The sequence below is a fragment of the Alligator mississippiensis genome, chromosome 1 (genome assembly GCF_030867095.1).
Source record: "Alligator mississippiensis isolate rAllMis1 chromosome 1, rAllMis1, whole genome shotgun sequence".
In the NCBI taxonomy this organism is placed as follows: domain Eukaryota; kingdom Metazoa; phylum Chordata; order Crocodylia; family Alligatoridae; genus Alligator; species Alligator mississippiensis.
This window is the reverse complement of record NC_081824.1, coordinates 433,597,775-433,610,094: the sequence shown is the minus strand read 5'-3', so window position 1 is coordinate 433,610,094 and position 12,320 is coordinate 433,597,775. Positions and strand designations below refer to the sequence as shown.

The following is a 12,320-nucleotide window of genomic DNA, read 5'->3' as shown; positions in this document are numbered from 1 at the left end:
AAAAGGGGCATTAAGGAAACTGTAGGTTAGCAGGAAGAAGAGGTGTGCCACCTGCAGTCTTCTCCTTCCTACTGGCAAACTCCTTTCTTTCTAGGATCCTTGCCTAAGGAAGCAGTAGTATAGGTAGGTCTCTCTCAGTTCCCAGAGAAGTCAAATGAAAGACTAGTTCTTGGAAGGTGTTTCTTCAACCTTGCCTCTTCTCAGTGAAGAGAAGCCAAGTGATAGCAAACCCACGGTTAAGTTCTACAAACAAAGTAAGAAAAAACTCTGAACCACTCTCTGCTGGTTCTGTTTGGTCTTGCATTAAAGCTTCCCCCCCTGCTTTGCACCATCCAGACATACACCATATAACTTGCTGTTGCTCTGCTGAGAATTTTTCCCTCAGTAGAAATGCTTACAGCTTCAATGTAAATCAACAGCAACTTGAAAAGGTAAGTACTATGACCAGCAAAGCACATTGCAACAAGTTACAAACTATCCCCACTAAGAACTAAAGGTTTTATATTTTTCAAAGGATCCAGGTGAATTGACTCATCTGAAGTAAAGTTCAGATATTACAAAGGATATAATTTGGAGGAAGAAAGTTCCAACTTAAGACCTGATTGGCTAGTGCAAGATAACGCTGAAACACCGAAGACATCTGAGCATTGAGGTTTTCACGTCTGCTGAATTCCTGAAGTACCTCTACTGTAAGCATGAAGATCTGCCGGAGATCATCCTCCTACAATCACAACAAATGTACATGATTAAATGGATTCTCTCAAATCACGTACTAGATTCTTGATCAGAAAAGGTTAGAGAGAAGGAAAATTCTTCTCTTTAGAAAGTCTATTTATTCATTAAAATACATGAAATATTATGAAAGACCCTACTTTTTCCCCTAGTCTATAAAACAGGATTTAAAAAGTTTAAGCCTGATTTTTCATGAATAGTAATTAAGAGAAAAACATAAAAATACCTCTAAAAATTAAAAGAAGGGGATTTGGTCTTAGCTTATCAAAGTTTTTGTGCCAATTTCACAGCAATCAAAGAACTTAAAGCAAATCCTTCACAAAAACATTTCTCCATAGCCAAACAATACAACTGAGACAACCAGACCACACCATCTGCAATAATATTTTTAAATACATGGCACTCCTTGGCTTTAAACCAAAGCTATATTTAAGTCTATCATTGTTCCACAGAGCATTAGTTTTATCTGCAGGGGATTAAGAGTACTACTACTGTATAAAGATCCAGAGATCGAGGTTCATAAAGAGGTTTAAAAATGTTACATGGTCCTGAAGCAAATATTTTTTTAAAACTGCCAAGATGTTTACTAAAATAAGGAATTAATATATGGGTTATAACAGAGTTCTTATGCATAAATTTTAATTGAATACATATGTTGGTACATGAGAACTATTTTAATGAAGCTAAATAGTCTGCATTAATACACATTAATTTTTACCTGAAATATACGTTTACAGTTACCATGGAACTCCATGCTTAATCCAATGTTGCTGGTTTTACTTGAACTTGAAAACTCACTCAACAATGCCGTTAAAATAGAACAGGCCAAAGTTTGCTATAAAAAAATAAAAGGAAGAACAAAGATGTTCAATAAAATAATTATGTTTAATTATATTTTAAATTATTTTATTAAAATATCCTTAGAAGATGGCTGAAAAAGCAGTCAAACTAGAACAGTGGCTCACCACCTTTCCTCAGATCATGAAGCACATTAGAGTCCATTTATTGGGCAAAACATCTCCCCTTATCTAAAGGATTTTGGTATTTGGGCAACATGAAAAATTAACTTTAGTAGAATGTAACAACATGAGAATGCATTTGCTCTACCTACAGATTTACCTGGAAACCATAAACTATTTCACTAGCCATATTATTTATTTTCTCTCCCTGTGTCTGGGGTTTTACATTTATTACTACTAGGGAATATTCTGCTTCCAGCATCCTCCATTGGTCTTAAATGTTCAAATAATTTGAAGTTTATTTGGGCACTCCATTCCATTTGCTACATTTACCATATTAGTGTCTAATCATGATTAAGAGTCACCCCAAACACAAAGCTTATAAACAAACAAACAAACAAACACACACCACCCCACCCCCCAAAAAGCCCCCTAGAATCACCACAAAAAAGCAGAACCCTTGGCGAGATTTAAAAGAAAGCATCATTGCTTGAAGACAAAAATGAGCATACGAGCCATTAGAAAACACCTTACCAGCTATACTATGAGAATTACAAGTCCAGTAAGTTTGTACAAAGTGTGGAAGACAATCATTTATAGTGAGGTGGCCACTGTCAGCTCCTATCTGACTGAAGCCAAGTAAACCTTCATATTCACAAAACTTAAGGCAATGATCAGGACACATTAAAATTTATACAAAAGAGCTTTTATAAAAAACCCAAAAAACAACAAACAAAAACAACCCCCCCCATCCCTGCCCTCAACACAACACAACCTGTGTCATAAAAATACAAATTTAAACTGGACTCTCTTCTTCTCCCCATATACACTGCAAAATTAAACACTTTTACCAAAGTAAGCTTTTCTTCAGAAAGGTTGCTTGTGGGCTGTTATTTCTGAGTTTCTATTTTCCCTAGTTTATCGCAACTGACTTTGCACACAAAAGCAGCAAATATTTTGTACTGAAGAGGTGAGTAAAATCCATAAATGTTCCATATACTACAAAAAAGTGCAACAGAAACTACATATTGAAAAAATGAAAGTATTTTTATTTGATAGATGCATCCCAATGCAAAACTTCAAAATTACTGGCTTTACTCCTAGACTGTTTGGAGCCAAGGTGCCAAGGATGGCCAGAGGGGCAGGAATTGTTAAGGGGTCATGCATGCTGGCAAATACCCAGGGGTTAAATAGAAATATGCACACTACCTCTGAACACCCGAAAGATTAAAGTTGAGATGATACTATTTATGCAAGCTCATACAACAGCTGAGAGCAGTGCCATCCACCCACCAACTGCAACATCTTTGTTCAGAAATGCCTCTGATGTCAGTACCTTGACCCTACAGACAACTAGTTGTCTTAGCTAGTACGCATTAAATTAACATTCTTACTTGCTAAATAAATCTCAGACAGATCCAGCAAACATGGTCATGTCATGTTTATTTGTGGGTGCAATTTCCTTATGTATGTTAAAAGTGTACAGTATGTCAGATTACCATAACTGAGTGCTAAATCCAAAAGTTCCTATTCAAATATAATTATTAATTTCAATTCTATTTGAAATAGTCTTTGTTCTCTACAATCATAAATTGGGAAGATTTTTTTTTTGACATTGAAAAACACCAAAACTTTAAAGTGCTTGACGATCAGTTTGGTCTTTCTAGTACACAATATGTTAATTTTATGATTCCCAAAGCACTATGGGAATTTCTGGCTAGCTAAATTTCCAGAAACAAATTCAGAATTCAGGCAATAATGAAAGCAAACATTTGAATTAAACACCAAAAATGAGTCTCCTATAAAAATGCAGGAATTAGAAAAATTAAAAAAAACTTTTATTAGCCACTTTTTAGAGTCATGCGTCTTGCATGTCCTTGCAAGTTATGTTTTTATAACAGCAGAATTGACCAAAGAGGTTATACAGTTTCATATGTTACATACTGATAATAAAAATTATACAGGCTTCCATAAATGCTTCACCAAGTCACCAATATTTTTAGGTTCTAGGAAGCAGTGCTGCGTAGACATACTTAAAGGCAAACAACAAACTGCACTCCGATACTTTACTACATTAGTTCCATGTATAAGGATGTTATATCACAATGATAACAATACAATAATTAAATCATATCTGCCTATCAAACAAAGATCTGATGGCCCTCTTAGCATGTTCACTACAGAAAACAATATGGCAACCAGAGCACTGATATAAGATGACAACCATCTACAGAAGGGGTGTCAAACATAAGTCCATTCCATCTGGCCAGGTAGTAGTTCAGCATAATACCAAAAGCTGGGAGGCATGGCCTGCCACAGTATTCAGGGTCCCTGGACATCTCCCTGCCAGTGCCCTGGACTTATGGTACTGCCAGAACATAGCCCTACACGGCTGTCCAGTCAGTCCCACAGCAATTGTTGCTGGCCCCATGGATCCAGCCTGGAATGAGCCCCTGTGGACTAGATCAGCCTGGAGCCGGAGGCACGTTTGACACCCTTGATTTACTGAGTTCAAATGCAGCAGTGCCTGGTACTTACTGCACCTCCTTTGCTTGCATATAAACCGGCTAAATGTAGTCCAAAATACAGGCTCATTCCCAATTAGATCATTCCAGCCAGAGCTTTGTCAAGCTGTGCCTTAAAAACCTCCAAGGATGGAGATTCCACCACTTCTCTAGGTAACCTGTTCCAGTGCTTCACCAACCTCCTAGTGAGAAAGTTTTTCCTAATATCCAACCTAAACTTCCCTTGATGCAACTTGAGACTATTGCTCCTTGTTCTGTCATCTGCCACCACTGAGAGTCTAGCTCTATCCTCTTTGTACCTCCACTTCAGGTAGTTAAAGACTGCTATCAAATCCTCCCTCAGTCTTCCCTTCTCCAAACTAAATGAGCCCAGTTTCCTCAGCCTCTTCCTCGTAAGTCATGTGTCCCAGCCTCCAAACCATTTTGTTGCCCTCTGCTGTACTCTCTCCAACTTGTCCACATCCTTTCTGTAGTGGGGGGAACCAAAAGTGGACACAGTACTCCAGACGTGGCCTCAGTGCAGAATAGAGGGTAACAATTGCTTCTTTTGATCTGCTGGCAATGCTCCTACCAAAGCAGACCAGTATGCTGTTAGCCTTCTTGGCAACAATGGCACACCGCTGACTCATATCCAGCTTACTGTCCACTGTAACCCCCAGATCCTTTTCTGGAGAGGTGCTGCTTAGCCAGTTGGTCCCAAGCCTATAGTTGTGCATAGGATTCTTTCATCCCAAGTGCAAGACTTTGCACTTGTCCTTGTTGAACCTCATGAGATTTTTTTGGCCCAATCCTCCAATTTATCTAGGTCACGCTGAATCCTAATCCTACCCTCCAACCTCTCTACTACTCCCTCCAGCTCAGAGTCATCCACAAGCTTGCTGAGGGTGCACTCTATCCCATTTTTCAGATCATTAATGAAGATATTAAACAAAACCAGCCCCACGACTGTCCCCTGATCCAACCCATTGCTTCCACAGCTTACTTGCAAAAGTGCTGAGAGACCATATCAAAAGCCTTGCTGAAGTCAAGATATATTGCACCCAATGCTTTTCCTACATCCACAGAGCCAGTCATCTCATCATAGAAGGCAATCAGGTTGGTCAGGCATGACATGCCCTTGGTGACTGTTCCTGATCGCTTTCTTCTCCTCCAACTGCTGAGAAGTAGATTCTTTTAGGACCTGCTCATGTTCAATTTAAAGCATGATAAATGAGCCAAAGATGGTACACCTTGTATGTGGATTCACAGATGTTAGGGTCAGATAGATCATTGAGTCCAACCCCCTGCATAGGCACGAAAGAGTGCTGGGTCTAGATGACCCCAGCTAGATGCCTATCTAACCTCCTCTTGAAGACCCCCAGGGTAGGGGAGAGCACCACCTCTCTTGGGAGCCCATTCCAGACCTTGGCCACTCGAACTGTGAAGAAGTTCTTCCTAATGTCCAATCTAAATCTGCTCTCTGCTAGCTTGTGGCCATTATTTCTTGTAACCCCTGGGGGCGCCTTGGTGAATAAATCCTCACCAATTCCCTTCTGTGCCCCTGTGATGAACTTATAGGCAGCCACAAGGTCGCCTCTCAACCTTCTCTTGCGGAGGCTGAAAAGGTCCAGGTTCTCTAGTCTCTCCTCGTAGGGCTTGGTCTGCAGGCCCTTAACCATACGAGTGGCCCTTCTCTGGACTCTCTCCAGGTTATCCGCATCCCTCTTGAAGTGCGGTGCCCAGAATTGCACGCAGTACTCCAACTGCGGTCTGACCAGCGCCCGATAGAGGGGAAGTATCACCTCCTTGGATTTATTCGTCATGCATCTGCTGATGCACAATAAAGTGCCATTGGCTTTTCTGATGGCTTCGTCACACTGCCAGCTCATGTTCATCTTGGAGTCCACTAGGACTCCAAGGTCCCTTTCCACTTCCGTGCCACGCAGCAGGTCATTCCCTAGGCTGTAGGTGTGCTGGACATTTTTCCTCCCTAGGTGCAGCACTTTGCATTTCTCCTTGTTGAACTGCATTCTGTTGTTTTCTGCCCACTTGTCCAACCTGTCCAGGTCTGCTTGCAGCTGTTCCCTGCCCTCCAGCGTGTCCACTTCTCCCCATAGCTTTGTGTCATCCGCAAACTTGGACAGAGTACATTTCACTCCCTTGTCCAAGTCGCTGATGAAGACATTAAAGAGTATCGGTCCAAGGACTGAGCCCTGTGGGACCCTACTGCCCACACCCTTCCAGGTTGAAACTGACCCATCCACCACGACTCTCTGGGTGCGACCCTCCAGCCAATTCGCCACCCACTGGACTGTGTAGTCATCCAAGTCACAGCCTCTTAACTTGTTAACTAGTATGGTGTGGGATACCGTATCGAAGGCCTTCCTTCGAAGGAATAATGGAATAAATGTGTGGCTCATTTACCACATTATAGTGGCTTAAATTGACTTGAATATATGGCTGGGTTACTATCTAAGGTGAGATTAACATGTTAATGGCACCTTAAATATAACATGTCAGGGGCCTTAGAGACAGATTTAGGGTCCTGATATAATTTCTTTAATGATTACCCTTGTCATGACCCAAAGGGTATGATTATGTGTGTGTTTCAGCACTGCAGAATTATTTCCCGCCACGAGGAGCTTTCTTTGCATGGTGCAATTCTCAGTTGCATAGAGAAAACCCCAGTGCAAAGGAGTACCCGTCATTCGCATGCAAATTTGTGTCCCACTATTGGCTGTTTCTAAATTATTCCCACATGGCGGCTAGCGATTGGCTTGCTAGCCATATAAGAGGCTAGAGCAGTTTCCGCCCAAGTTGGAGGACTCCACAACCATCTCGTGGAGGAGGAGAAGGAGGACTTCACATCTCGTGAAGAACTCTAAGCGCGCTGTGGAGCTTAACGAACCCAGCGTGTGCCTTAAGAAGGATACAGGGGCCTGATCAACCTCTAGCCTCTCTCCATTGCCGCCTGATCCCTCGACGTACCCTTCCCTGTGCGCTCGTGGAGAGTCATCTTTCGGACTCTCATCATGGTATCCAGAGCTCTTCTTGGGTTATTTCGTCCGGTTGATTCGACGGGCTCGCGGTTCTAGAGCTCTCAGCTGGCCTTGGACCAGAATTGCGGTTAGAACTGTTGTCCGCTCTTCTTTTCTATCTGTAACTGCAACGCAAGCAAGTTTTCCTGCCTGCACCGCGACCATCTATGGTGTAAGTAAAATAATCTTTAATCAACCTCTACGTATCCGTGCCTAATTCTAGTCCGCTGTGCCGAATTCCCCGACCCACGTGCCAGGGCTGCTGGCCACAGCCCGCTGCGCGCCCCCGAAAGCCTCGGACCGCTCCCGGCCCACACAACCCTTAAGACACAAAATTATGATGCAGTTACAGTTCCCTTAATTAATTATCACCACCCACATCAGAAGCAAAGAAGCAGGTCTACAGCCTGCCTTTTTATTGTCACACCACAAAAGCAAACACTTAATCCAATGCCTATGTAGCTACTCACAATGGAATAACCGAGATTTTCACCTATACCAGCTGAGGATACTCGGGAGACAGGTAGCATGTAAACTGGCAGATCCTGAGTTTGTGAAGTTCTCCAATATTCCTTCCAGTCTACACTCTCTTTTTATAGATGGTTTGTTTTAATTTTTTAATAAACATCATGCAATTGGTTTTATTCCAATTTACTGTTTCCCTGAAACTTTTGGAACTGAACCAAACCAGTCCTCCTATGACCTTGTGAAAGCTACAGTTCTGGAAGGGAGGATTTCTTATCTCTCTCTCTCACCACCATGGAATGCTGCTTGACATCAGCCTGTTCTCTTTTCACCTTGGTTTACAGTTTTCATTGACAAGTCTTTCTTCTCTTTTTTTTTTTTTTTAACAACTTATCTAAGAAACTTCAAAATTGTATCAAATACACATTTAGTTACATCAATTGCTACTATTAATATTTTCAAATTGAAGTTATGATATAATGTATTTGTATTATCTACTTCAAGGACTTCTTTTATATCCCTGTTCATTCCTTTTGCTGGATGTATTGTTTTCTTTGCTGACAAGGCTAGTTATGTTGACAACAGTTCACTTCAGTGACTCCGAAACAGGCTTTTGGGGCCTACTGCCTTAGCCTCCCTTCTATAGCTTTACATATGCCCTTTCAAAATGGCCAAGGCTGGCAATAAGTGATTATACATGTATGCCTTGCCATATTCAGTTAACAAAGACACATTATTTTTTCAATAGCATTCTAGCTGACTACATATTCAGTTCTTTTCACTGAACAGCAAAAAAGCCGTTGTTACTTTTAACTACTATTATTAAGTACTTTCCAAAAAGCAATTATTTGCACTTGGCCTAGCCAATATTAACAGCCCTGATTAACAGATTCTTATTCTACTTTCCCAAGTTAACGCTTATAGCTTAAATGCAAACAAACATATGCTATCATAATTTAAGCTAATGCTAAATGCACTTGTTGTTGTGATGTTTCAGTTACTGACCATATCTGCAGCCTACATTATAGGTTTCCCTTGCTTTATGCTGTACATGTGTTCCTGGAAAATGTCGCGTAAGTCAAATTTGCATACAGAGAATCCACTTCACAAAGTAACAAATAGGGATACGGACCAAGACCTCAACTGTACAGACCCCCAGACCACTTTTCTACCACTTTTACAAGACAATTTTGGTGCTCACCAACAGCAGACAGTACACACAAGCACAGGGCACTATCATAACAGAGATGGCAACTACAGAAACACGTCGCAGACAACAAGAGAGGAGCACAGATCTACACAGGAGCCTATATTTTGGTGTGCGTCACTCCCACAATGCACCGCACAAAGCAGCTGACTGCAGGCTTCTACCACACAGATCGCATAAAAGTGAATTTACCTCGCATATAACGAACTTTTGGTATAAAAAGGGTCATCACATAAGAGTGAATTCGCACATACAGAACCCACATAAAGCAAGGGAAACCTGTATCCCTTTCCCCTCTACTTCCAGAAGCAGGGGCTCTGTCTGTGTCTCAATCTCCACTGAGGCAGGGTCCTTCAATTTTCCTCATGTCAACTGTATTCCCAATTGTTCCCATACCAGGGGTGTGTGATAAGGGAAGTGTTATGCTGGAAACTGAAAACAGGTATCATCAATCACCGAGCTGCAAACAACTGCAGAGAAGACTGAAGCTGTGGCTGTCAAACCTAAATATCCACATCTTCATTTTCCCCCTTTTGTCTTTCCCTTAAGTCAGTGGGGGACAACCTTTTTGGCAGGTATGACACAAATTAAGTCCTGCACCTCCCCAAGGGCCATTGATCCCCTTCCCGGTCTGCTGCTCCGCTTTCTGTCCCATCTGCCACTGTACTGCCTGCCCCCTCCCTGATATGCCAAGTGCCATATGCAAAAGCTGCCCATGCCACATGTGCCAAACAAAGGCTGGCCACCCCAGTTCTGGATCAGTTGGGTACAGCCAAAGGAATCTCTGACATATTGGAATAGGCTGTAACAACTTTGAATAAACAGAGAAATGCCATCAAGTTGATCACAAGGCTCTAAACTCAGCCAATGAAGTTTTCCAAATTACAGGTGTGGACATGCAGTTGGTTTCTATTCACTGAACACAGGTTCAGGAAGCACTAAACTAGCACAACGATTAGCATCTTTTGTCCGCCAGACCCACAGAGCACCAGTAACAAAAAAGTTGAAGTTGATAACACAGTTTTTAACAAGCAGGAGCATCAGTGAGTCTGGTCCAGCATCTCCTAAACTCACCTAAAAGCCTCCTTCTTAAGACAAGAAAAAGTAGGCAATGATTTTAAAAAACAGTCTGTATAGAACTCAGCACAATGGAATGGTCATTCGTATAATCAGAAATAAAAAGGTGACCATCCTCAGAACTTGGAGACAAACGCAAGCTAATACAACACTATTTTAGCATGTTCTAGGACAGAAGTGACAAATTCAACCAGCCCCCAAGATTAGATCCAGTTTGTGGGGCTCTTCAAAGGCCAGATCTGGATTTAGACCTGGTGGTGATGGGGCAAGCAGGAACAGTGCAGGGGTTAATACAGATAAATATTGCTTGCTACCCACTGCCATGTTCCCTCCAACCAAAACATATCCCCAATGAGGCTCTGTACACAGGAGTTCAGGGGTGGGCCCATCCCCAAATTCCTGGCCCCTCCAGGAGTCCCAAAAGCCAGGCAGAATGGCTCCACAGGTTATATCTTTGACCCAAGTGCTCTAAGATCACAGCACAAGTCATTTTTTGCAAATTTTTTTTTGCAATTTTTGTTCTGGGTGTTGTTTACATTGATCTCCAGCTCCCAGGAAATTTATCCCATAGCATCATTAATTTTTGTTAAAGACATTAGGCAAAGGAAGAATTCTGAAGAGAATTACTGGGGGGGCAAAACTTATCAGTATTTCAAGTACCAATCCTGCAGCTCTAAGCTAGCCTTCTTCTCTAACCCCAGCTTCTTCAAGAATTCTTGCCTTAGAAGTTCAACACTAAAAATGCTTTTACTACCAAAAAGATGTCAAAACTAAATAATTATTCCTGAATGTTATTGACCATGGCAATAATGTTACCCTCTTCATACAAAAGCAAAGACAAAATCCAACAATTTAAAGAAGGAATTTATGCACAACCATCTACTTAACCTACCTTAGAAAATATTCACATTTTCAAGACTCTTCCAAGGAGCTCATTTGACAAAAAAAAAAAAAAAAAGCTTAACCAAGATTCTGAAAGTATGTATTCCATACAGTGAGAACCTACAAAAAACCTATACACCAGATACATAACTCTAAGCAAGTCTCATGAAAAAGCCTGCAGAACATCATTTAAAATCAAACAAGCAAAGCATAAAATGTGCTTTGCAGGGTAGAGACTGTATAAAAGGAACTGTATTTTAGATGCAACAGTTTTCCCACTTTTTTTTAAGATACCAGAAAGCACAGATGAACAATATGATTTAAGAATGACACACAGTAATGGTTAGAAAACACAAGTAAATCTTCTCATCATATGAGAAGTCAAATCCCACTGTTCTGTTCCCCAGTAATGTCATTAACTTCATACCAGTAAGAGTACACCTCATGAACTCATCCATTAGCTATTTCATTAGTTCTGTCACAAGTACATACCCAAACAATAACCCCATCTGACAAAATAAAATACTTCTCTTGTTCAGAGAGTGGTCTGTCTCTTAGAATAGCCTGGCACTTTCCCCAGTTAGCTTTATTACCAGGAATAAACTTTATGAAAAGTTGCTATACATAAAACAGACTCTCAGCTGCTCAAACAGAAGATCAATGAGACCTGCGATAAGAGATTAACTTGGCACTCAGACATCCAGTAGTAACATGGATTTAGTTCTCTCCCAGCATAGACTATGCTAAAACAAAGGCACCAGATGATAAAACAAGTTCTGTTTCAATGCTATTTTGAAAAAGGGTACACAAAGATTACTGCACAGAAACAAGCTCTTTAAAATAAACTAATTCCCTCAAATGGAACATCATTTCCAATGAAAGTTAAAACCATGTCTGAGGAGGGAAGAAGGGGGGCTAGGAGAGATTTCAGTTGTGTCTGGGCTCCTAATGGAATTAAGTGAACTGCTTTGCTTGAGTATAATTAGGTTAGAATTTTTTTTTTTTTTTTTTTTTTAAAAGAAGCAGCATTGAAACGTGACTTAGAAAAACAGGGCAAATGTGTGCTACCCCTTAAGGCACAAAAGTCAAGAGAGAAAAAATAATTAACCATAACAGAAAAGTCGTATCCAATCCCTAACTTCCATGCACAGATACAGCCATGTTGAGAGGGGTTTAGCATAACCTAGCCAAACCTAGCCTAATTCAACTAAATTAATATCTCCACAGACTTTAAGTTACCAAAAAAAGATCCCAAAAAGAAGCTCTATATCTTATTTTTCTGAGCATCTGGTTAACTGAATGTCATTCCTTTACAGGCACAATGAACTTATCTTCAGTTAGATCATGAAACCATTTCTGTTATCTTAAAACTTTGTTACTTACTGACCTACTGGCAATTAACACAATTTGAGTTTTCTTCCCCATTTTATGCTGTTAACACAGCCATTGCTTTTTC

General features: G+C 40.8%; 1 protein-coding gene across 3 annotated transcripts in view; it reads right to left on the bottom strand.

Moving 5' to 3' along the window:
* XPO4 (exportin 4) overlaps window positions 1–12,320 on the bottom strand; it is a 144,616-nt gene that overhangs the window by 76,957 nt on the left and 55,339 nt on the right. For 2 of the 3 annotated variants that reach the window (XM_059720556.1, XM_059720547.1), the window contains exons 5-6: window positions 1,451–1,567; window positions 568–721 (exon numbers count right to left, since the gene is read on the bottom strand). In XM_059720556.1, the coding sequence (XP_059576539.1) occupies window positions 568–721; window positions 1,451–1,567 (271 nt within the window). Of the gene's footprint in view, window positions 1–567; window positions 722–1,450; window positions 1,568–7,703; window positions 7,785–12,320 lie in introns of those variants that run through there. The other variant, XM_059720557.1, reaches the window with a different exon arrangement.